This window comes from Centropristis striata, chromosome 5, assembly GCF_030273125.1.
Source record: "Centropristis striata isolate RG_2023a ecotype Rhode Island chromosome 5, C.striata_1.0, whole genome shotgun sequence".
In the NCBI taxonomy this organism is placed as follows: domain Eukaryota; kingdom Metazoa; phylum Chordata; class Actinopteri; order Perciformes; family Serranidae; genus Centropristis; species Centropristis striata.
Genome location: NC_081521.1, coordinates 34,772,801 through 34,799,857, shown reverse-complemented (window position 1 = coordinate 34,799,857; position 27,057 = coordinate 34,772,801). Strand labels below are relative to the sequence as shown.

Here is a 27,057-nt window from a genome sequence, read left to right as displayed (position 1 = left end):
TGTAAACACTAGTTATTTTCAGACTGTCTTTAAAAAGCTTCACTCAGACACAACCCAGCACACACACACACAGTAGGAGGATCTCTCAGGGACTCTAAGAGCTCCTGGTTTTATCCTCTTTTCTCCCACCAGCGCTGCACTCCACTGCCATCGGCCTGGCAATATGAATAACTGTAATTTGCTGGGGATCTGTGATAATACGTGAAGGTTTCAAGAGGTAGCAAAGAGATGCTGCCCTTTTTTACCCAAGAAAATATCCATCTTTTTGTCTGCCTTTTGGTCTCTTGCTTTGTTCTGTCATTCTGCTCTCACAGCCCCTCTTAACCCCTCTTCCTCTGCATCTCTCTGTTTTGCAGACTCCCACAGTAACAGGTCTGTCCCCTAGCAGAGGTCCAGAGTCTGGGGGCACAAAAGTAACCATAATGGGTGAAAACCTCGGCGCCGGCAGCAGCGTCAACGTTCAGTTTGGAAACCAAACCTGCGAGTTCTTTGGGTGAGACTTTTCCTATTGCACCCATTTATACCGTAAAAGTGTTATTAGTAGCCCATAAAGTTTAATGTGCTAAAACAGCCTGCATGATTGGGCTTTTGTTTAACACACACTATTCATGGAGAACGGCTTTTTATTGTACTTGCTCATTAAGATGAGGTGGAAACAAATTCAGTAAAGTGCAAATGAAAGAGACGAATTTGAATTTCACAGTTTACAGTTTCACCATGTGGATATTAGGAGGTGAAACTAATCCACTCACTGGGAATATTTTATTGTCACCTAAATCAAGGGATTTTAAAAAGTGTTAAAAGTGTTGATTTAATTTCTTTTTTTTCTGTCATGTTAACACTTTGTCCTAAAATGTTTTATATACTTCAAAAAAAATTGCATTTGCATTCTTTAATAAAAATGTTGGCTTCCAACAATTTTAAAAACAAGATCATCGAGATAAAATGTTAATGTGCCATGTTCCAATGCTCTCGTTCATTTTTTAAAAGAATATTTTAGATTATTTGTTTAAGTGTATATATATTTAGATATATATAATTCATCTATTACATTTTTTACTTTTATGTAGTTGTATTTATTCAGTTTGATTATAATCACTGTTCAATTAAATCTGTTTAAAATCTATATTTTTTAAAGTTTAATAAATGCATGATGTTTCCAAAACCAATGAGTCTTATGTTCAAATAATCGTGATCTCAGTATTGACCAAAATAATCATGATTTTTTTGGTTTGCTTTAATATGTCATCTATGCCTTAAAGATATACAGATAATATCAAAATTGTTTGACTCAGTGTTTCTCGAATTTTCTTTTGAGCTGCTTCATACATCACTGTCAAAACATATTAGATATATGGCATGCTGTGAGCAAATGAAAAAAAGAAAAAAAAACAATAGTCTTGTTCCCAAGATGATGTGTATTGCTCTAGTTAAAGAAGCTGCCATATTTCACAGCTTTCTTGTATTTTTTCCCCTTGATATTACAGAGAAATCCCCGAGGGGAAAGCCTCTCTCTCCCTCTCTCAGAAACTTGTGTAAATCTTAATAAGGTTTTGATGACCTACTGCATTAAACCCTGTAATAATAGCTTCCAGAAAGACTGCCGCTCCTATGGATCTTTCCTCTTTTTCATCCACCCCTCCTCCTTCACATTATATCTTTTTCTATCTTTCAATTTGTTCATCTGGCCTCACTTCACTCTTTTTTACTCTACTCATCCCTCCTTTCTCTCACACGTCCTCCTTCTACTTTCCACTCCTGTAGGAATCTATTTTAAGCCCTGCTACGGTAGTCTGACTGTATTGTTGTAAGGTTGAGAAGTCAAGCCAGCTTTAATGAGATATGGGGCTAATTACTGGTTTGTGTTTCTCCACTGTATTCCTGGCATGGGAGAGAGGGGAGGGGGGAGAGGGGGGGGGGGGCTGTTCTTCTACAAGCTCTCGTCTGCTAATGAACTGGGACAAATTCAGGGGGTGGGCAGGTAGAACATGGAGCCTTGTAGAGGGAGGGGAAAGCACAGAAGAACATATGACAGTGGTGAGGTGCTGTGGTCCTGTTTATGAGAGTGATTTGGGGAATGAAAGGTTTAGTTGTTTGTTGCTATGTTCTAATTACGGAACAGGTGCTTCATTACAGAAAAATATCCGTACTGCTTGTCCTATCTCTCAGAAAGGATATGCAGTTAGAAAACATGTTTTTGTAATACCAAAAATCGATAATAGAATATAAATAGATAGATGGATAGATGGATAGATGGATAGATGGATAGATAGATAGATAGATAGATAGATAGATAGATAGATAGATAGATAGATAGATAGATAGATAGATAGATAGATAGATAGATTCTAACATACATTTAATAAACACTAAACAAACATTACAAATAAACTTAGCCTATAAATAATTAACCTATGTGCAGATAAATAAACATTTGCAAAGATGACCTGGAAAATAGTGCAAAACAAAGAATGAAATTGTCAGACAGGACAGGAGTCTAAAAAAAGTTTCTGTAATGAGGACTGGAAGTACAAATCTCACACAAAATGTTGTTTTTGTGCTCGTCTAAAGAGAAGTTCAGAAACTATAGTAAATGGATAAAAAGTGTATGTTGTACTAATATGTTATTTCTCTGTACAGATTTAAAATTGATATTTATAATATGTTTCACTTGTAGACGTACCATGACGGAGATAGTGTGCTACTCCGCCCCTTCCCTGTCTGGCGTCGGCCAAGTGCAGATCAGCGTGAGCGTGGACCACGCTCAAATCAGGGAGAGCCTCACCTTCGAGTACATAGAAGACCCCACCGTCCAGCGCATTGAACCAGACTGGAGCATTGCAAGGTAAGGTCACCACAATAGAGTTCTTCTTTGTCTTCAGACAAAATGTCTGCTAGATATTTCAAAAATGTTTTATCTTTAAACCGGTGTTAGTAGTCAGCTGTTTTTAAAAGTAGTCTTCATCTTGTCAAATGTGCATGTTTAGTTTTTCATCTTCTTCATCAGGTTATATTGGACAATCCAGTCTAGTCAAAGCCAATAGTGTTTGATGAATGATAAATGAATATTATTTGATGAATAACACAGGTTGAATGATCAATAATGCAGTTTTGCAGTAACTCAGAGTTTTCTCGACTGTGCTAACTAATGATGCACGGGTCAGTCGTACCCACCCGCTCTATTATGAGAGCCAATCCGCATTGCCCAACATGCAAAAATATGTTGAGCAATGAACGGAACCTGACCTGAAACTTTATGCATCGTGGTAGCACAATTGTGAGGACTGAGGAGGAAACACAGATGGACTGTGTGAACAGTTCATGTGTGTGGGTTTGTCTGAGAGAGGGATGAGGTGGAAGGTAAGGAAAATAAAGAGAGACTTTGGTAAAGTAAAAACTACCATTTAGTCTTGTTATAAAAAAAATATGGTGGTGCTTTTTGGTCATCTACTCATTTTGGCCATGGAAAATAGTTTTTGTCAACAAAATGGACACTGCACTTCTACTCACTGCACCATATAAACTCCACATACTGTACATGTGAGATGTTATTTTATCCAACCAACCCTCAGCTTCTGTCACCCAGACTAAGGATTTTCTCCTCCCCATTCAAAGCTTTAGAGAAGGCCAGTCCAGGCCAGTGCAATAAGCAGACACAGGTCAATATTGCACTTTCAATTACTGTTCGGTTCTCTTCCAATTAGTCTGGATCTGATAGAACTGCCACAGTTCACAGATTGGAGAGGATAGTCACTGTTGAGACTGAGATTCTCCTATCGAACTCAGTGTTGATCCGTCTGTTGAACGTGGCAGATAGATACACATACACCATACACTACTAATTAAAAGGAAGAGAGGGATGAGGATGAAGAAGCGGCTTAGTAGAACAATGTGCTATCAGAGGTGTGAGTCTGCAGCAGATGGCCTGGGCTTAGAGACACTGCAGCAGAAGTGTGATGGCACAAAGGGAGAAGAGAGGGGAAATGAAGATGGATACTAAGGTGTCATTTACACTCCGGACACTAGGGACATGTCTCCACCACTTTTTCAAGTAGCTGTTTTTGTCCCTGTCACTTTTTACAGGCAAACTGTATTAAAAATGTTTAAAAATGTCAACTAACAAATGCGAACATTTTGTGGAAGATGTATTTGCATAATGTGAAAACAGACAATGCAATGTAAATATACAAAAAAAAGTGCATTCCTTATAAAATAATGCATGCTTCTGTCAGCTGCAGCTGTTGATGTGAGGCATATAGACGACTGTTATTCATTTAGACAGATAGACAGGCAGACAGACAGACACTTTAAGCCTAATATCAAGGATCCATCTGATATTTATTAATGCACCAGCTCCTACCTGCTATCATCTTTATTCTGCACACCACATTGATGGGCGCAACAACAAAAACAACAAACATCCCCAACAACCCAAACAGCTGCAGGGAGAGCTGAACATCCAGCAGTTTCTCCTCCTGCTTTGTTTGCGTGCTCTGTTTGTGCTGCTGTGTTATGAAGCCCAGGACCACCGCTGCATCCTTATATGCTTGAGCTGCCTTGGTATTTCAATCACAAATCTGCACCAGTTGATTGTAGCTGGCAAAGTCAGCTTAAAAGCATCTCTAATCATTCTCCACTCCAAAGGCTATTATCTCCTAAAAGAAACTGAGGATGAAAGACAGTTTGATGCGCTCATTTTTTCTGACTGGTGGTGAATATTCTGAAGAGGTGCATCAGGGTTAGAAAGTTTAGTCTGCCTTTGAATTACTTTGTGTATTATTTTTCGTGCCATTTCTATTAATCTGTCTTTCAAGCTTTCTTTCCTCATATTGTCTACGTGTGTTTTTCCTCAGTGGCCACACCCCCCTGATGGTGACAGGGACCAATCTGGACGTGGTTCAGGAGCCCAGGATCCGAGTCAAATACGCTGGCCGAGAGTCTGTCAATGTAAGAACCACTATGATGTCTTAAAGGGAAAGTCCACCCCTAAAATCAAACGTTATTTCTGTCTTACCTGCTCATAATGTTTTAATCTTATGCTGTCATGGTTCAGTAGAAATAAGTTATATTATATTTAAAAGAAGGCAGATATGTCTAACCCTCTAACACCAAAACAATCTACATTGATAAATAGCAGGTAAAAGGAAAACATGTATATTGGAGTTTTGGTTGAACTGTCCCTTTAAACCAGGGATGGGCAACTTAAATGCTGGAGGGGGCCACAATTTTTCATTAACACACCACAGGGCCACATATAGGACATATAGGTCCGTGCACTTAACCAGATATGATGAAACTGCAATTTTAAATATGTTTACAGTGCAGTAACTTTTTTTTGTTATCAATTTTTTGATTTTTCCATTTAGTTTAAAAGAAACAAAAAAGCAGGTGTGGCAAGCATAAATTGGGCAATAAAAGCAACAGCAACATAGAAAATAAAATGGTAGTGTAGCATAACAAATAAACAAACAAAAATAACAATGGCAATACTACCAACCAAACATATCAACAATATTGAGTGTTGAAAAATAAGAAAAGGGGAAAAAAAGAAAGAAAATAATAATAATAATAATAATAATGAAAAATGTATAGACAATACAGTTCAGTAACTTAACATATTTCATGCTCAAATGCATGTATAACAGTATAAATAGGAATACAAAAGGTTTGAAGCAATTAAAAAGTAACCACATACTGTGATTTCTTTTTTAGTGCAGGAAACAGCAGACCAACATTAATTGCAAGAAGTAATTTTGTGCATTTTTACATTGCACTTTTAAGATTTCATGCTCAAATGCATGTAGTTGTACTGAGGGCCACTCCAAGTGAAGGTGCGGGCCGTATGCAGCCCCCGGGCCTCCAGTTGCCCATCCCATGCAGCAGGTACAGACTGTACACTCTGAATACACCTACTACATATACAAGCTGTAAATGGAGGCTAATAAGGTCCTGCTTGACTCACCAAATACTGCTATACAAGCAAGCTAAGTGATGTTTAGCTTGGGTTAAAAAAAAAAGAGAGAGAGAGGGGGAAAAAAAGGTAGTATCTCCTCTAACAGCCCCTCAAGCTTTCTACGCTTCTCTAACTTCCGCTTGAACCCAGTCGTCTCAAGCACTCCAACGAGCGTCTGAATAATGCAGCTGGCAGTGAGAGTGGTCTGCATGCAGTATTTAATTAAGAGTTTATCCGAAATTGACTGCAGGCTAAATCTCAGCTCCACGCCCAGCCCCCACCTGCTGAGCCCAGTTGTGCTTTAATGTCACACTGAACAACATTTTCACTTGTCTAAGGGAAAGTAAGGTTTCCAGAGCGATACTTTTGCAGTAATAGAGCTGGCTGGAGGACAGTAGAGTTTGAAGAAAGGTGTGTGGGTGGGTCACCGTGGGGAATGTTGGAGGTGTGTATGATCGGGGGCAAGGAGACTCCTAATGGGTTTCAATGGAAGATTAACTGCGGTCAGAAGTCTTTGGTCAGCATAAAGAGCCCTTGTATAATCAAAGTCTTGGCTGTGGGAAATCGTTACAAATTGCATTAAAGCCCCTGTCCTGGGGCTCCTTGTTTAATTAAGAGGATGGAATTTCCTTTCCGTGGTCTGGGGAAAGGTGGGGAGGGCAGACGAATGGACTAAAGGTGAGCAGGAAGGGATAGAGACTGAGAGGAGGTGGAGAATGGCTGAAAGAAAAGTACATGCTCTGTACTGTTTTCCTTTTCAACACACTGTACTAACATAGGGTGACCAAGCGTCCTCTTTTGCCCGGACATGCCGGGTTTTATAAATTCACGAGAATGTCTGGTGTTCAATGTTTTTCATAGGACCAGTACACGTGCACGTAAATTGACCGGCGCTTTGCACACAATATCACGTGAGACGTAATTACCAAGAGGCTGCCTTGTGGGCGGGTCAGCGCCGTGCACACACACACAGAGAGACAGAGCAGAGCAGACAGAGAGCAGATCGAACAGCGGAGCAGCATTGCACGGGAAATGCCGAAGCGTAAGTGCAGCTTCACAGATGAACTGCAAAAAAAATTTCCGACGTACCGTCCCGGTCGGGACAGGTGGGAGGCGGAGTGCACCGTGTGCAAAGCTGGCACATATGTCTCAGTGTCTAATAAAGGTGCTGGAGATCTCAAAGCTCAAAGCTCAAAGACAACTAAAGATGAAAAGTATAGATCCTTTTTGTTTGTTAAGTTAGTATCTTTGTGAGACTCTTCTATTATGTATCTTATTGCAGTTATTAAGAGATATATATTGTTGAAGCTAGATTTTCTAACAGAAGAGTTCATATTTAGAACATTATTTCATATTATTTATTCATTTATTTGAAAAGAGTCTACAAGAGCTATTATTTTGTTACAAGTTTTTACAGATATCATTTTATTTTATTACAGAAGTTAATTTTGCACCATTGAAGCATAATAAAGCATGTTCATCAACCTCCAGGAAGCCTGTCTGAATTTGTGTCTCGAGGCCGTGCCGATTGTCCTCTTTTTTGGAAATCAAAATATGGTCACCCTAACTAACACGGCACAAAAACATGCTCAAATACAGTAGTTCCTGACCTTGTTATTTTTTCTTTTAGCAGATACATTATTTTCCATTAGTTTTATTTGAATAATTGGAAACACAATATACCAGTAATGATCCATGATTTATTTTTCTAACTTTTGTTGTTTTTTCTCTCTAAATAACTTTTGTTTATCATTTATGTGATTGCCCTTTTGCAACCCAGATTTTCTTAATCTCTTCAAATTTTCTAGAGACACCGCAATATCATCGCAATGATGAATTATTTTGGCCGCAAGACTCTCTAACCCTGATAATTATCTTGTGACCTCTTTATCTAATGACCCCATGTGTCCTGAACCACTTCTCCATTCTATAATAACAAGATATATCAGACAACTTGAATTAATCGTCACATATACACTCACATGTTTACTGTAGAGGAGAGAACTGAGAAAGTTGGCTTACACATTACACTCTTATACAATCCAGGTGCATCTCAATAAATCAGAATATCATAGAAAAGTTTATTTATGTCAGTAATTAAATTCAAAAAGTGGGAATAACAAATTATATATGTCCATTAAGCACAAAATCATTTCATGCCTTAATTTATTTAATTTACTCTAATTATAATGAGTATGGCTTACATTTAATGATGATTCAGTGTCTCAAAAAATGTTTATATTACAAAAGACCAATTTTTAAAAGTATGTTTTATATGAATATGTTGGCCTCTGAAAAGTATGTCCATCTATATGACTCAATACTTGGTTGGGGCTATTTGACTTGAACTACTGGAAATGGACTTTTCCATGATATTCTAATTTATTAAGATGCACCTGTATATAGCTGCCTAAATGTCCTGCCTCATTTATGGAATCTCAGGACAAACACAAAAACCTGCTAAATGGTGTGTCTTACTTGTAAAACTCTACATAGATTTGTCCCAACATGACTTCTCCCCCTGTGCAACTCCAACCCCCCATCCCTGACATTAGGTTTCTAAAATTGGCCTTAAGTGTCTGACTTGCTTAGCGACTGCTCGTTTACTACAAAATGAAAACTCTGCCGAGGGCTTTTTGCGCTACAATGTTTCCTCATAAGGACACAGTTTCCCTAAAAGACCTTTGTGAGTTATGAAACAGCAGTAATTACAAGTAGAAGATGGATCTGTGCTGTTTTATGTTTAGAGAAGCAGCAAAACACTTGATGAGCGAGAGACTCCTGGAGACCTGGCGAAATGGGATTTGACTCATGTGTGTGGGTGCCGTGCTGTCTGATTTGTCAGTTTCTGAGGCTTTGAAAGAGAGTTGTTCATCTCCACCCTGCCTCTTCTCTTCTAACTCCCCACCTAGCGCCTCGCAAAAGAAGCCTGTGTCAGTGTCTTGATTGGCCCCACAGCCACAGAGAATGAATTTCTATTAAATGCTAAGGTTACAATTACCCATCCTTCATCCCATCTTCCCCCGTCTACCCCTTCCCCTTTTGTCACTGGAGGAAGGCAAACAGCAGAGCAGCCTATAGCAATAAGAGCTGCTGTCTGTCAGCCAGCCTTCAAATGATCACCTGTCTCCCTCTAAATTGCCTCGCTTCTCTCCCTCCCTTGTGTCACCTGCACAGATTCACAAAGAAACCGGGAGAAGGGGGGAAAAAAGACAATTTTCTTTGTGAAACGCTCCGTATCTGTCACAGGATTCACAATTGAAACATTTATCATAATCTTGATTAAAGCTAAAAGGGTTATTTTCCAGCCCCAGAACATTTCCCTGTCCCAGAAAGATTTCATCTGCCGTCTTTGCCACACTTAAGAAGCCCGGACTGAGTGTCAGGCTTGGCACATCAGATGCATTTACAGCTGCTGCTGATCATAGAGTGTTCAGCATTGGTATGCCAGACTCCTATCACGTCTCGGCCAATCAGGCTGATTGTCTGACACACTGAGCACGAGAGGTACCGGCTATTACTATAGGCAATGATAATGGACACTTGGAACATACAATTTACATGTTCATGTGTCTTCCATTGCATTACATCTCAGTATCAGCATCACAAGTGGCATCTTGAACATCCACAGGCTAGAGGGCTTCCACTCTTCCTCTTGGGCAAGTGTGTGGTTTAGCTTCTTTTTTTACTTTAAAGTACATGACAGTTCACACCAAAATCAAAAAATACATATTATTTTGTCTTGCCTGTTGTGCTTTTATCAATCTAGTTTATTTTGGTGTGAGTTGAGTAACGTCTCCAGAAATGATGACCCGGTTATTCAAGATAATCTACAGACCTTGTGCAGCAGTGTCATGAAGGAACAATTTTCTTTCTCAAATAATTGTTTCATTTTGTCTTATATTTTTTAGTATTTAAAGCTTTACGGGTATGAATGTGTATGTGGTCATAGGCATGGGTGAGATGTGCTTGGGCTTGTGTGTGTGTACTGATGTATGTGTACGTATATGTTTGATTTTAATTCATTTATTTTAAGTACACAGATCCTTCATGGACAGATCGGAGCCGAAGTTAAATTAATGCCAGTCTAAGCAGTTGCTAGGAACACCAGGCAGGCAGGGAAATAGACAGAGTGTAGGAGTAACAAAGTAGAGGAGCAGCAGAACAGCCAATGACGAGCTAGCCAACGTTAGCCTCCAGATGACCTTTGACTCTCTGACCCCTAACATTTCTCCTACGCACATCTCCACAGCCAGTCCATCTTATCCCTTATCCCTCTCTCTCTCTCACCCTCTGTCTCTCTCTCCCTCTCTACTACCCTGGCCAGAGACCTTTGAATGGTTGAGTGGGCCGTAGCAGCACAGTAGATCATGGTAATGTATTCAGCCGGAGGGGTTGGAGTGTTACTGCCTTAAAACACCCGGGCTCCATCCAACACTAGAGAAAGAAGACAGATGAGGCCAAGATTCCAATTATTTTCTCTATCTGTTGACCTCAATTCACTTTATCAATGCTGAACAATGTGTAGCTTCTTTCTCCACATGGCCTAAAGGAGTGGATGTACTATATTGTATACTTGTATTTGGAAATATATAGAGAATTTTGTTTTTATTGAGAGTGAAAATATTTGGACTCGAAGCAGTGTAATGTCATGGCTGTATATTGTAGCATTCTGCTGAGGAGTAAATCAAGTGGTAGAAAATAATCTTGTGATTCTATTTGGAAATTCAGTAATCTGTATAAGTCCTTTTGAGTTTAAAGAATGCACTATACATTCATAAATGATACTTAAAATCAATTTATTGAAAGGCAGAAGTCATGCAAAGGTGTTCTGAAATTCAGTCATTTATTGCTCCGCCCACAGAGGAACCCAAACACCCCATTTTCTTTATCAAATCCCACAATGCCCCATTTACCCGTCACTATTTACTCGCTCATCGCTTTGGATTTACACACGTCACACTCGCTGCCACACAGCCTGAAAAGCATCCTACATGATAGCAGCAGTTTTCTATCCTGACAGGATTCAGTGAAGTAAAGGATTTATTTCAGTAAAATGGGGAGAGAAAGAGGAGAGAAAGTGAGGACAGTGTAGAGAAGAAAAAAAAAAGAAGAACACTATCCATCTCCGGCAGAGCAGATGGTAGTCAGAGCTGTAGTTGACTTGCAAATGCCTCGCTGTTCCAACGTGACAGTCACGAGGATGCTGCCGGAGCATCTGGGCCTGTCTATATAACATGTCACCATGGCAGCAGTAAGAAAGCAGCCCGTATCAAACTTTACTTGAACCCTCCTATCCTTTAAACCTTTTAATTCCTATACAGTGATCATGAGAACATTCTATAGGAGTGGGTAGAATAAAATCATCAAAATGTTCTATTATTAAATGCCGTATATACATTAAACAGGAATTAATCATATTTTGAGCCAGTGTTGTACTGTAAATAAACACCGTCATCACACATTGTTTAACTAACTTGTTATTGCTTTTATACATTGCTTTTATATATAGTTATTTGGTTTTAAATGTTCAAATTCTATCATTATTATTAATAATAATAAAGTGCTATCATTATTATTAATAATCATAATAATGATAATAATACATTTTATATATAATGCACTTTACATTGAAGGAAATCTCAAAGTTACTTCTGGCTTACGGTGAAGTGCATCCACAGAACTTAAACTTTATGAAAGTATGTCAGGAGTCGTATCTGGTTGTGCTATCTATTTTTAAAAGGGCTTATCTTCTCGCTCTTGTCATGCGCTGCTACTGTAGCTTGTAAAGTCTAAAGAAAACTGTCACAAGACCAGGGGAAGCTACAACAGAGCATTCATGCCTCGTAGTGCAGCTGCAGACTGTGTTGCTGCATATGTTGCGGTGACAGTTTTAATGTTGGAATTTCTTTCACCCCTCAGCAAAAAAAAAAGGAATTTATCTTCCAGCTATTTTGATAAAATCAAATAATTGTTAAGGTATTTTTTCAAGCAAAAGCAAAAAATATTCTCTTGTTTCTGCTTCTCAGAAATTGAGGATTTGGTCTTTCTTCTGTTCTGTATAATTGGAAATGCAATATCAGCAAGCAATTGTACCACCGATAAAACAAAATACTGGTCTAAAGACAATGGCACAGTTTTTTTCTTGCTATTTAAAGGGTGCACAGGGCTCACAATGCACTAACAGCCTCTTCAGTTAAAAAAGGGATCGGTGCATTTGCTCATATGCAGCCAAATGGAGTTGTTGATGGGACAGAGGACTGAGAAACAGCGTCGGCAGAGGTTCCGTTTAATTCTCCAATTTGCCAAATCTGCCATTTAAATTGCAATGTGCCAGGTGCAGGGACACCTGGCTTTTAAAGGGAAGGGGAGATGACACTCTGATTGGTTTAATTCATGTTACGCCCCAAACATATCTTTGAATAAGAGACTAAATACACCCCGTTCCTTGCACATTACTTTGCACCAAGATTATGCACCGTTTAACTAGCAAAAGTGCAGTTGGACATGCCTTATATGCACTTATGCACTTTAGACTTTAGGCTGCATTTTAAACCGTGTGATATAAATCATTTAAACAACCAAACACTCTATAGCCTATAGCCAAGAGCAAAGTTGCAAAGTAACATGAACAGTCTCTCTTTCAATCTCTACACTTACTTACTCGCCTTGCACCATGCTGGCTGAATACTATTGGTGTAGCCTCCTCAGAATGAGTTTGCATTGATCTCCTTGGCTTGCTCCCGAGCAGTAGACAACAGGTAGGAGGCGTGGTAGTCGCTAGCGTTCACCAGCTTTGATGATATTTACCTCTAATTAAGTTTCTTCCCCAGAGAGAGAGCTGGGAGGGAGTGAAAGGAGATAAAAACCTCTCTGAGCAGAGTGCTGTGCAGCAATCAATCTTCTCTCCCCTTCCCTCTAGAGCTGAGCCAGGGAGGATGGATGGAAGATAGGTCTCTCATGTGGGAAAACTGGAGAGAAGTAATAAAAGAGCCATAGCTCAACCTCTACCTGAGGAGACAGAGGAGCAATGCCTCCATCCTTTGTGGTTGTTGTCCTCCAGTGTTTTTCAGTGAAGCAGTTGCAGCAATTCATTTCCAATTTTATGGAGGCTTCTTCTTCAATAAAGATGGATTTAATGACAGACAATAAATCCTTTTCTCTGAAAAGAATGAGGATTTTATATGCCAATTATTAGGTTGCTGAGCTCCCTGCAGGGTTCATGTTGATATCATTGTGTTTCAGTTAAGATCACACTTTAGTTTGAAACAAACAGAGGGCTTTACAACAGATCCGCTGGAATCTTGGTGCTTTTATTTTGGAGCCAGAGAAAAAGAAAACAAACATTTTGGCCGTGCTGAACTGTCTAATGTTATCCTGGATGACTGAGTCACATTTGTTTCATTTCAGGGTGCTCAGCTCTTATAGCATGATGTGTCGACTGTTGGAGTGCAACTTTTTCCCAATAGTATCTCAAAAAGTGTTTTCTCCTGTCTTTATTCATTCTCCCTAGGTGTGTAAAGTATTAAACACCACCACTATGAGCTGCTTCGCTCCCTCCCTGATGGCAGAGTACAATCCAGGTTTGGACACAGTGAAGCACGCAGACGAGTTTGGCTTCATCTTCAACAACGTCCAGGCGCTGCTGGTCTACAACAACACCAACCTCCTCTACTACCCAAACCCTTACTTTGAGCCCCTCAGCACGACTGGAATCCTGGAGCAAAAACCTGGCTCACCCATCATTCTAAAGGTACAGGAAATGCAGATTAGTAACATTTAAATCTAATTAAATCGAATGATATGGCCAATCATGTAGCCAGTGAGTGGGTGAGAGTGTAGACGGTAAACATCCCTGACTCTCGCTGCCATCTGACAGTGGCTGAAAATATACTGTTGTACAAGAAATTTTTTAAAACTTTGTGAATTGTGCTGGAGCTTGTTGCAGGAAACACGCTAAGCAGGAGTAAGTGCTTTTGCTTAATTTATTTTACCCTCAGTCTCTCTTTCTTTTATTGTCTCGCTGCTGTGAAATGATTGAAGCTGCCTTCAAGTGCAGTTGGAAATGTCAAGATCATAAAATCACTCTTACGGAAAACAATAATTGTGAAATATAAAGTCTACTTGTACCACTTTTAGGGTTAAAGTTAACAATACGATGTCACACAAATGTCATCAAATGGACACTGCCATACCATACTGCGGCTAATGTCCATATCTCACGTAAAGGCGGCCCTATCACAGTGTCCTGTCCATCCTATTTTCTCTAGATTTTCCACTTCAGCTAAATATATATAATTCATTATATATTTTTTTCATCTTATAATATTGGTTGAGTAGTCTTGTGACTGAAGGACTTATATACGAATATATTTCATTTTTTCCTTCTGATTGCCAGCTGTCCCCACTTAGTGCCACTGTGAAATATATCACCTTGTTTGATCTCAGTATGGAGTCACATTTGGCCGCAGCTGTGGCCAAACCTAGGGATGTAATTTACCATGTGTTTAGGGGACATATTGGCTTTGTGCGATTCTAAAATTGTCTTCATCTTCAATCAGCCATGTGTTTGTATGTCTGAGTTTTTCTCCTAATTTCGCACCCCTCTGTCCGTCTCCACTTGCCCACAGGGCAGAAACCTGGTTCCCCCAGCGTCAGGAGGGGTGAAGCTTAACTACACCGTACTGATTGGGGAGACTCCCTGCTCCGTCACTGTGTCTGAGAGCCAGCTGCTGTGTGAGCCTCCAAACCTCACCGGACAATACAAAGTCATGGTCAGTATGGAAAACAGACATTGTTAATGTCTATCTGTCTAACTTCTTCTTCCACTCTATTCCTGTCCGTCCCTGTATTTTTGATTCCTTCTTCATAATAGCTGGCCTCTAAACTCCATTATTCGCGCTCTCATCATTGTTCATTCGGCTGAAGGAAACAGGTCAAAGGGAGACCAGCATGGGTGTGCTCTAGCTGTCAAAAGGTTCTGCCAGAATCCACTGCAATTATTTTTAGTTGCCTGTTCACTTATTGAGTGCAAGCCCCGGAGTATTTCCCTCTCAATGTTAGCGTGTAGGTGGGCGCATGTGTTTGCACTCAGTATCACTTTCAGCAGGCAGTAGTTACCAAGACTTGGCTCATGCCTTGAAACTACACTTATAATTGTGAATATGTGTGTTTGTGTTTCTCTGCAGGTTCAGGTTGGCGGTCTTCACGTCTCTCCAGGTGCGGTCCACATCATGTCCGACAGCCTGCTGACCCTTCCCGCCATCGTCAGCATCGCTGCTGGCGGAGGCCTCCTCCTCATCATCGTCATCCTCGTCCTCATCGCCTACAAGCGAAAGTCACGTGAAAATGACCTCACCCTGAAACGCTTGCAGATGCAAATGGACAACCTGGAGTCACGAGTTGCCCTCGAGTGCAAAGAAGGTTAGTATTAAAATTGGATAGTCAGCATTTGCAGCCTGTAGTTGAATGGGGCGGGTGAATGCATTTCTATAGTGCAGACTGTTATCATATAACAGGCATAATTTGTGCATATAGCACAGAAAATAAATTACTGGTGCACTATGTGTTAAATAATGCAGTGAAAATGTCTCCAAATCTGGGTCAGTGAATTATCCCGGTTATATATCACATATTACATAGATTTTAACTCAGTTAGCCTTGCAGTTTATGCTTTCTAGTTTGTATGCTGCACACAAACTGACACATGAATACATAGTTTCTCATGAGAGTAACCCCAAACTGCTCCCAGTGAGAAGCACATTATGCTCATTACATCTTATGCACGTCCTAACTGGACGGGTAATTCCACATTTATCTATTTATGCAATGTGTCTTTATAGGTGTTTGTAGTTATCTCCACCAAAGAAGTTGTGTTTTCTGTCTCAAATTTTATAAAACTTGGTGAAAGGGTGTAGCATGGGCCCAAGGAAGACCCATCAGGTTTTGTAGCACATCCGAATCATGGGAAAAATAGACCAATTATTTTTCTTTTACATTAACATTGCAAGATAGGGCATGGGGTGTCAGAAATATCATATTTTGTGACTCACCTGATACAAAACCTTTGCTCTTGGGTATAACAAAAATACTAGAAAGGCAGTCAACTTGTTCTTTAAATCAGAGGTTCTTAATCCTTTTTTCATCCAAGCCCCCCTTACAAGATAGAGAATAAACTGTTGACCCCGTCATGTATGTCCCTTGAAATAATTTGAATTGGGCTTTTTTACCACACTTCTAATTTGAAGTGCATTTCAGAGCATGAACACACAGATTAAGATTAAGTGATTAAATGCATACATAGGCTAAAAAAAACATGGACTCTGATTACTTTAAATAGCCTTATATACGATGAGAAATATAAAAATGTATCATTTATAAAAACTAAAAAAAAAAAGTCCTGTAAAATATTTAAAAAAAAACATTTAAATAAAAATAGAACAGTAATAGGCCTGGGACTGGAATATAAAAAGCCTAAAAAATAGTTTGTGGAAAATAAATATTTTTTGCAAATTAGTAATGACTGATAAAAGTCTAATTTTTAAATGATCACAGGTTATAACTTGAATGAATTGTAAATTGCACCATATGTGTTTTGGTCCTGCAACAAACACTGAATGCCATTAAGCGACACTGACACTGAGACAGTATTGAACTCAGAGCTGCTTTGAAACACACTCCTCCCTTGTGGCTCATGGTTAAGAGAGGGCAGAGTAGTCCATCTGACCTTTGACCTTCCAGCCACAGGGAGGACCACAGATAACCTCAGACTGACCTCCAACTACCACTCCAAATTGCAGTTCACCAAGAGCACTGTGTTGCAGCAGTCAGTTTCATATGAATGCTTTTTAAATAAACAATGCTGATTGGCCCCTGATGTCATCATCGGGGTCATTATAGCCAATCACTGAGATTGCAAAAGTACGATTTCTGCTTGACAGTGTTGAGGGTATTTCATCAGCCAGACAGGACCTTATTATTTTTCCCCTCCAGCCACCCCTGATTGGCTCTCCTAGCGTTATCATGCAGTTAAAAAAAACATCCTATTGCAGCTAACTTCCAGAATGGTCAATTGACAGACAGATAGACAGACAGACAGGCAGGACGGCAGACAGAGCAGGCAAACAGGGGGAATCAGTCACACACAGGCAGCCTTGGGAAAGGAAAGATTAATGTTTTAACCATTAGCAGTGGCCAGTAGTGTACTGCCCCGCGGGGTGGATTTAGATGGGTACCTGGGTTCCTCCTTATGAGTATATGCTCTCCATGTGTGCCTGTGAGCCCATGTGTTGGTGTGTAAACCCAGGAGTCGTAGGAGGCCAGGGGCCAGGAGCGAGGAGGTGAGCGCTAAGACTGGTTGGAGATGGCAGAGTTTTGAGGAGGGTGTTGGGGGACTGCTGCTGCTCCTGTGATAGGCTGCAGACGGGGAGCCTCCCCAAGGGCGGCAGAGCAGAGCAACAGAGCCGTGGGCCTGAACAGGAGTCAGTCAGGATGGAGCCAATTAACTAGTGCTCACCTGCAGCCTCACACTGAGATGACACACACTCTTTGGGGCCTTTGCTACAGCCAATTTACTGGCTGGTAGATAAAATTGTGTGAGAAAGCAGAGCGTGTGTGTGAGAGGGAGTGAGGTCTGTGTTTTTTAAGGTAAGGATGTGAAATATTGAGTTTCTCTGACATGAAGACTATCTTGGGCTTTAACTGTCAGCTTCATGATAACTGTAGTAAACACCATGAAGATAAGAAGGATTCACGTATTTGGTCCCCGGGGATTAAAAAACGCTTTTATTTTGATGCTGCATGTCTCAAGTATTCCCTCCAACTGCTCTCTTTTTCTCGTCTCTCTTTTCTCCCAGCCTTTGCCGAGCTGCAGACGGACATCAATGAGCTGACCAGTGACCTGGACAGAGCTGGTATCCCCCATCTGGACTACAGGACATATGCTATGAGGGTCCTCTTCCCCGGCATAGAGGATCATCCTGTCCTCAGAGAACTGGAGGTAAAGGGAAGGATTGTAAGGAAGAAAAACTGAGACATCTAGGCAAATGCATGTAGAAAGGGTAAGAGAAAGTCAAACTGAGGTAAAAAGAGAGATAGGGAGAGAGTGAGTCTGCCCTTACCACTCTCCCTGCAGGGTAACCTCCATAGGCAGCAAAGTGCTAGAGGGGAAAAGGATACCAGCGTGCCACTTATCCTTTCTACCCTCTGGTCTCACACACTTACACATGCATAGCCAAGCGTGCTGGCAACGTATACACACACACATATATGCATCTCACATGCAAGCTCCCTCATGGAAAACAGGGTCCCAGCACATGGCTATTTCATCCACCAGTAGCTGCAGTATGAGGGGTAATGAACTGAGTAATTCCCAATCCTCAAGCAGGACTGTGGGTTCCTCCGTTGGGGGAAAAAACTGGCTGGTTAACACTTTTCGCTCCTCTTCATGGTGCTAGGAAATGAGTTTATTTTATGTGGAGAGTGGAGTCCAGTGGATTGGGGATTAAGAGATTCATCATGATAGAAGTCCACCATTTTATTTGTTGATTGGAGGATTGGGACTGGTTTACTGGGAAGAAGATGTCTGGTTAGATAGGGGGGTCTGTCCCCTTCTTAGCACAGGGATGATCAGTAAGCTGCATAAGATAGGCATTTTGGTGTGGCAGTTTTTTCTGTCAAAAGGAGCAAAATTAGATATCCAAACAGTGACATATACTCAAAGAAATACCAAGAAAGTGTCTCTTTGGGATTGTCTTACCCTGGGAAGTTACTTGACATTTAACTTGAAAGTGAAATGGCAGCTAACTCAGTCTACAATGCTAGAGACCCGGGTCAATAATTGATAAAGATCTTCTCAGTTACTCACCATGAGTGGAAACTTCTGTCTGTCTGGAGTGAAACATGAGTGAGAGTTTTGGTGTTTTGTGTGAGACAAGGTCAAGACGGAAGTTGAAGAGCAATAGCTCTTTTGAAAACACATTCAGCTCATTGCTATTTACACCATTCCTGTACATTTATTGTTCAAATTAGTGCTGGAAACATATAAGCACTACACACACCCATTGCTCTCTCTCCCTCCTCTGTCTAGGTGTCAGGGAACGGCCAGCAGAACGTAGAGAAGGCCCTGAAGCTGTTTGGCCAGCTCATCAACAACAAGGTGTTCCTGCTCACCTTCATCCGAACACTGGAAATGCAGCGTTCTTTCTCCATGAGGGACCGCGGCAACGTGGCCTCACTTATCATGACTGCCCTGCAGGGGCGACTGGAGTATGCTACCGACGTCCTTAAACACCTGCTGTCGGACCTCATCGACCGCAACCTGGAGAGCAAGAACCATCCAAAACTGCTGCTGCGAAGGTAACAAAAACATTGTCAATACACCTACATACATCCTCTGAATGCTCCAGGTCTCTAGTTTGTCATTGTAAAGTTTCATGAGGCTGTGATTACCCTCGAGGACACAGCAGGTCCTTTTATACAGTCAGGTCAAGTTTCATGTTCTTTCTGCAATGAAATGCTGCTATGGGGACTAACATCATTACACATGAATACAATTGGCTTCGATAAATCTGCAAGAGTCTCAGCTTTTCTGTTTTGCCCAATGTATGCAATTCCAAGACTGTTTAGGACCCCAGTGTGCAGAGATATTCAAATACACTATTTTTAGAATAGTAGAAAATAACGCATTTATTATGCATGCAAAAAAACAAATGGTTTTTGCCTAACAGTTTATGGGTTAGCATTAAGTGGGCATGTCTGTCAAAGGGAGACTGATAGGTACCCATTTTCATTTATATATGATATATATATAGGGTCAGATCAGTTTTCCCCTTTACAAATTTAACTAAAGCATTTAGCCCTCTTCCCAACAACCTTAATGACAGTAATGTTGGCCTGGATGTGTGGGTTAAAGCACCGTAGCACTCTGTAGTAGTAGTAGTAGTAGTATAAGGGCTTTAGGCTTGGTTCAGCTAGTGGCCACTAAATTTAAGTTTTTTTATTTAAAGTATTTATTCATCAGTAAATATCACCCAAAAATCTTGCTCTCAAGAACTAATTAGATTGGCATGAATGTTCTTTTTGACTTTGAAATGATTAAAATGCAGAGAGAAAATGAAAATAAACAAACAAATTATACATAATCATATTCAGAGAAATCTCTTAATCCTCAGTAACACTATGCTCTACAAAACAGTTTAAGTTGTTTGATTTGATTAATTTCAGTCAAAAAGAATAAGAACATACTGTGTCAGTGTGTATCCATAAATATGTGATTCTGTGCTCAGAGAATAGTGATGCAGTCCTCATTAAAAAACAAATAAAGAAGTGCAGGGCTGTAGGAGGATGTTGATACATATAGACAGATGGATGGGGATTGATTTAGAGCTGTATGTTCTTCTTTTTTTTTTGTGGGTGGATGCATTCTGATTCCCCCTCGTGTTTCCATATAGACGCTTCACAGAATAAGGGTTGTAATGAGTGCTCTAGTACATCTACAGTATGCTGAGATAAACGCCAGGCACTCTTCCCATCATGAGAAACATCTGAATTCTTTGCATAATTCTGTATTTTCTCTCGCGCTCTGGCTCTCCCCTGCTCCCTCTCAATGCCAATGTCAGTCTCACTTATCCTCCAGGCTCTGGGTCTTTATAAAACATTCAGAAGTGGTTCAACGTAACTTTTTTTTCTCCTCCCCTCTCTGTGTCTCCAGTGTACATTGTTTTTCCGGGGGATTTGAGGTGATGTGCTAAAACTTTAAACACCTGCCAAGTCCTTGCCCAAGTGTCCTCAGCTGCTTGGTGGCTGTGTAGGCATCAGAATAGGTTAAAGGACTGACAATACTCAGCTCAAAAAGTACAGAATGTACAAAGTGCAGATCTGTGGACAGTCTCTCTGCAAGCCTAACTGCTCTGAGTATCAAATTTAGATTATGTTTACATGACTAATAAGTAGAGAAAATGAGAGCAGGCAGCTGCTTTACTTTCAAACTGCACCTTCATTCTCATGTTAATGGTCCCTTAGTGTCTCTGTTTGAAAAACCCACATTAATAGAGTAAATAAAGGCTGGATAGAAAAGATCGTGCAAAGAAGCAAACAGAGAAAGAGGTTGAAAGACAGAGAAGTGGACTAAAGCGACACAGCATCAAATGGACCTGGATTAAGCTGTTATTTCACCTGACAGCAGGGCCCCACGTCACCTCAAAGTTTTCATTATCCTCTCTTATTAGGAACACAGTGGTACGTAATCCTCGGGTCCTGCCGTTACAGCCTGGAGGGCTAAATGTCCTATAGTTTTTACATTTCACTCCCTATTTTTCTGAAGAATTTAAGGGATTATCGATTTGACATGGCTCTTTGCCGTTGTTGTCTTCCTCATCGCCTATTTAGAGAAAAGCTGACAGACGAGGCAGCCAGCTGATTCACACACACGCACACACACATGTATCTGTGATGATAGTCAAATTGAGCACGTCTCAAAGCAGTAATTGTGTTTGCGCAGGGCGTAGAGTGAGGCTGCTGGGCTGTGCTTTGTTGCCATTTTCCTGTTCAGTTGTCTTTTCTGTCGTCTGGCCTCAGCCCATTATCACACATAATAGGATAGACAAATTCTCGCTGTAGTGTTGGCTAAGACCTCCCTCTGTTCTGGTATTAATAAATCAGCGGCATGTAAACAGATCATTGTGTTTTTTTATGGTTTCCAAATGTATCTGTTTGCTTGTGTGGATCTTGTGTGCCATATAGAATACACCATCCTAATATACTGGTGCAATAAATAAAGGTTTGTTGGCTGTATTGGAATCCAGTGCACTTTCAGTAGTTTAGTTGAAGTCGGGGTCACTTTGAATGTTGTTTCAGATGAATTATAAGTGAGCTTACAGTCACTGGGTCAAGTTTACATGGATGCAGGAGAGAGCCAACATACAGGAAGAACCTACAGGTCACCCAACCTACTTCCTGTTCTCATTTATATTACAGTGGGTCGAAAGTGCATCCCAAGACATGTTAGAGTCTCAGGAAAGAGCCTTGTTTCTCTTGCTGCTCAGCATTGAATGCTATTCTCTAGAGGGGGAACATGTCCACAAGCTTGCATGCCAGACCTTTTAAGAGAAAACCATAATCTGCAGACGGGAGACAAAAATAGTTCCATCTGTCATGGTGTTTTAGCATGTTAACCTCATGATCCCTCAGTGACGGGCAACAGTAATCAAAGTTTAATGTGTACAATGGATCCAAATGGTTGCTTATGAATGAATATGGTTGGTTATATTCTACATGTCTGTTAATGTCAACAAAAGCCATAAAACGACCAGAACAACAAAGCATTATTTTGTGTCTTCTCCAACCTCTGTGGCCCGAAACCCATTTGTTCTCCCTGAAGACGTCAATCTTTAAAAACAGCTCTCTAACAGATACTTTCACTTCAAAAAGACTAAATAACCTCTTAACACTGGACTGTAGTTTTACTCAAACAAGAGCAAATAGTCTATTTACAGATTTTATTCTCTTGCAGAACTCATTAGTGTAACATTGGGGGCTCATTTGTGTGGTTGGAAATGTTTTGTAGCAATGATAGACTTCTATGGCACAAAGGGATAAGCTATACCAGGCTTTAGCTGCAAAGGAAATACTTGTTTGAAGGAAAATTAATCATTGGTTTTGGCCTTTTTACGGGAATAAACAGAGAAAATATTACTCGTTTTTTGACTTGCCTCTTAGAACAGAGTTCCAAGAGGTTAGTGGTTGAAATCTTCCCCAATATGAAATATTTCAACCCTGGTATGTCATCAGTAGTTGTCTATGACATTGATATAAAAAGGCCCAACAAGCAGCAGTATCACATGCCTGAGGGCAGGTCGGACACAACAAGCAGTTCTCATCACGGAAAGTGTGGCAGCAAATTTATTATTATTTATTTCAATAAATTGACCACATACTGGGAATTTAATGTTTTTTTTCTGTGTGAACAAACTTAAAAAACTTAAACACACAAAATATCTGTATGTCTCATGACACTGAAAAGACAAGATATCATTGTTTACATCACTTTTAAATCATTAGTGATCCAGAAAATACTTACGTGTGTTTTAGCACCATTTTGCTTATAATTCGTAAGGATTTGTCATAACATTTGCTCTGAAAATGTGAATACATGAAATGGAGAAGTAGGGGTAAGAGGTATATTGGGATTGACTCTATAAGATTCAAACTTCCTGTAGTTCTCACATTTACGTACAGGTATTTGGACGTAGGTATTGTAAGTGAAGGACTGACACTTGACAGCAACCATGTTTATCCACGGTGAAAACAATGCAGTGTACCTTTAAGCTTTAGTACTTGGTGTGTGTGTGCTGTATCATACATGTGTGTACAAGAGTTTAGATACTACATGTGCATAGGGTGCAGTGGGAAGCTATAGGCACAGCAGCAACATGGTACAATGTGGTTGCTCCAGCAAAGCAAAGGGCCCTTAATTATTTATCCCCGTTCTCTGCGGTGAGCTCCAATTCGAAGATGGAGTACCATGCCATCACTAGCCACAGTGCGGACGACAAGGAGAAAAATGAGGGGAAAGGGTGAAAATGTGGAGGAGTTGGATCCAACGACGGAATTACAGTTAAATAACTTCCGAACATATTAATTCAGGAAATTAAATGGAGGTTCTGAATGCTTTCCACTGGGTATTTTTCCAACTTATGTGGGCAGCACATTGAAGATGCTGCATGTAAACTACTTCTCTGATTAACATTAACAACGCGCCTCTGCCTGCCTCTCACCATCACCAACATGCCCGTTTTCTGTATTCCTCTCACACACACTCTGTCTCTCACATGGGCAGATTATCTCCTGATAGCATTTTTCTTCATATTTGAGTGTTTAATTGCTGATGTGCTATCTATGCTTTATTGGGAATGATAATATTAGATTAACTTATATCAGTCTGCAGTTGCAACACTCTATAAAGTTCTAACTAAAGATATGGCCATAATCATTTCAGATTCATGATAAAAAGCAATGAGGAATGTGGCTCTCTCACCTAGCTTGCAAGGCTAAAGGTAGATTGAATTGAATGGCAGTTAAACTAACATCCCCCTTCTTCACTTACATTAAGCGTCCGCCAAGATACAAATTGTACTTTTGCTGACAGTAGATTCGGTTTTGTAGCACCCTAATATGCTTACAGTAGGTCATAAATATGCATTTTACAGGGATGCTTGAAATTTCCATTCATTTGAATTTTTCTCCCTTTACTGAAAGCAACTGTATGGGCTCAAGTGGTATATAAGAATGAAAATGAATGCATGTGAAAACCCTCTTGGCAGATTAAGCAGGGTGGAAAACAAATCATTGTCATTTATTTGAGGAAGTAGTTAACTGCATAATAGTTACTGCAAGTACAACAAATGCAGCAGGCAGTGGCTCATATCATTGGCTCAGTATAATGCCTGGTGTGATGTGTTTGAATGCCAGAGGGCAGTTTGTGTATATGTTATGCTGTCCTTGTTCTTTGGCACATACTCTTTTTCCTATTATGCTCCGCTTAAGAGCTAGATCCCATTTCACCCTCCATCTTCCCGGTCCGGTGAAAACAAATTATGGCATGTACAGTATCCAGCCTTTATGTAGCACAGACATAATATCCCCAGTCAGTTAAGTTCCTGGAACCCACGTTTAAAGGGTGCACTCATGCTCTTCTGAGGCGTGTTTTTTCAAAAGAAACTCTGGTCTCTTTGGTATTATAAAATTTGAGATGCCTTCCGCTGTCTTTGTCTTGATAGGGAAAGATTTTAGCTCGCAGACACTCGCATTCTCCTAAAAGCTTTTTGAAAGCAATATCTAAGCTTTGACAACGTGTTTGATTTCTCACTCTCCAGTGCGCTAAGTGGAACTGATGCAGCACCTCATGGTGTTTGGATTGTATTTTGCTACATTAGTGAAATATGTTCTTGCGCTCATTTCCTCTCAGCGCCCTGCGTCTCCAGTGCTCCCCTCATGTCTGTTGTGTCATTCCACAGCCTCTCTGTCTGCCCGTCCATTATTACAGAAACTCTTCTGGTACTTGATGACCCCCACCAGAACATTTTATAATAGCCAGCCACATTAAACTCTATTCTCTATTCTCTCCATCTTCTTCTTAAGTTTTGCCACAGCTACTCTCTTTACCCACTTTCTTTCTCTTTCTCTTTGTTATAATGTTCTTTTAATGGAATCACAGAACATTGCCTCTATCACCTTGAGACTTTTCAATCTTGTATTATTTTTCTCCTCAGCATTTTTGTAATGAGATTTCCGCCCATGCAGAGCAATGGAGTACAGAGTTATTAAGAGAGCGAGTATTGTGTTTGGCATTACTTTCATTGAAAGACATTCCACAGCCTGCTAATATAGCCCCCCCTCCGCCCGAGCTGCCATTAGGAGACCAGAGACGAGGGGTGGGGGGTGCGAAGCCCCTCTTAAACACTATGTGGGATAATGAAATCCTGATGTTCATTAATGAAACTCAATTAATAGAAAGAAGGAAGTGGAGGCAGATGAGGAGGAGGACAAGAAGGAAAGGAGGAGAACAAGTGCGTCTCCCCCCCGACATTCAAAAGGAAAGATATTAAGGGGGAGTCAGCACTGCCTCCACAAAAAAGGCTTTATTTGACTTCCTTCTTCGGGACTTGCTGAGCTTATTAAAATGCTTAATAGGTTCCATTAACTTCTAACACACTCAAGTCTTATACAAACTGGGAGGGGCGTGTGGTGGGGGGTGCAAAGAAAGCTTCTCTTATAATTCTTGTAGAAGAAGGAGGGTAATTACAGAGGGATTTGGGGTATTGTCCAAAAAATCCACAATATATTTAGGTTTATTCAGTGTAGAAATACACCCCTAGGCACTCATAGTTTTCTTATTGTGTTTTTTGTGCAGCATTGCAAGGTTTAGCTTGTGCATTTTTTCTTTATGCATGTATACCCTCACCTGCGTGTTTGTATATGTCAGGATGACAAAGAGGGAAGAAGTGCAGGCACCAAAGAGAATGCAGTCACACACATGCACTTCTTCAGCTTTCAGCTCTTCTGCAATGTTTACTCTCTCATCCTGTAGCTGAAACTGGGTGAACTAATCTACACCCCCCCCTCCACACCCGCTGGCACAACGCACTTCAAATACGCTGTCACCCAGCTCTCCATCCTCCCGACGAGCTGCCAGCAGACTGGCCAGCAGTCTCGTTTTCAGAGGAATAGCCTCCAGGCGTGGGAGACAACATCACAACTCAGCCGCACATCATTCGAAACAAAATATCACCTCTGCTCCACTGTCCTGCTACTGTAGGAGAGTTCTGTATTTGCATGTGAAAGACGGAAAAGAAGTCTCCCTCCATCTCGATTTAATGAGACGGAAAGAATGACTGACACTTTTTCTTGTCTCAGTGACTGAAGTGTTAGCTGTTGTAACCTCCTCTAGCTCAGACAATCCTTCAGGGACTCGTGCTTCGGTCCCAGACTCTTGCTTATAGCCCTCAAACACGACTTAACGCAATTATCTCCATAATAGTCATAATTTCCCTTTAGGTCCATTCAGAGCCTGAATAGGTATAATCATCCCTGGCACTATTTAGCTCTGAGGAGACGAAAGCCTTCTAGCTTGCCTTTAATACCTGGCTGCTTCGATTCCTGTTAATCCCCAGTTCAGCACACTGCGCTGTAAGGCCCCTCTATCATATACACCAGAGTAATCACAGTCATTTCCTGCTACATTAAGAGGGTCAGTTTTTTTCAGTGCATTGCTATTTGAATTGGCAACACTTGTGTACCTCCTGGAGTGATCATTCGCAGCCAGGTGACAATCACATGCTGTCACACTCTTGTAAACGGCGGTGCAGGCATATATGGGACACTTTATCATGGCATCTTAACTTGTGATTAATGTGTGTAGCAGTTATGTGAGAGCTAGCGGGTGTAATAACAATGATAATGGTGTGGACCAAAAGCTGGCTGGTAAAATCCATTTCTAATCCAAAGCGGTTTGGTTATTGGTGGTTTTTAGACAGCATTTTCAAGCCCTTAGCATTCAGCTTTTTTTTCTTTTTTTTTTTCTGGTAGAGGCGGAGAACAGGGGATGT

At 40.6% G+C, this 27,057-nt stretch overlaps 1 protein-coding gene across 1 annotated transcript in view; it reads left to right on the top strand.

Moving 5' to 3' along the window:
* Positions 1 to 27,057, top strand: part of plxna2 (plexin A2) — a 191,919-nt gene that overhangs the window by 137,982 nt on the left and 26,880 nt on the right. Inside the window, exons 15-22 of the mRNA XM_059332253.1 lie at positions 357 to 493; positions 2,678 to 2,845; positions 4,854 to 4,947; positions 13,467 to 13,706; positions 14,584 to 14,727; positions 15,142 to 15,376; positions 17,809 to 17,951; positions 19,041 to 19,309. Of these exons, the coding sequence (XP_059188236.1) occupies positions 357 to 493; positions 2,678 to 2,845; positions 4,854 to 4,947; positions 13,467 to 13,706; positions 14,584 to 14,727; positions 15,142 to 15,376; positions 17,809 to 17,951; positions 19,041 to 19,309 (1,430 nt within the window). The remainder of the gene's footprint in view (positions 1 to 356; positions 494 to 2,677; positions 2,846 to 4,853; positions 4,948 to 13,466; positions 13,707 to 14,583; positions 14,728 to 15,141; positions 15,377 to 17,808; positions 17,952 to 19,040; positions 19,310 to 27,057) is intronic.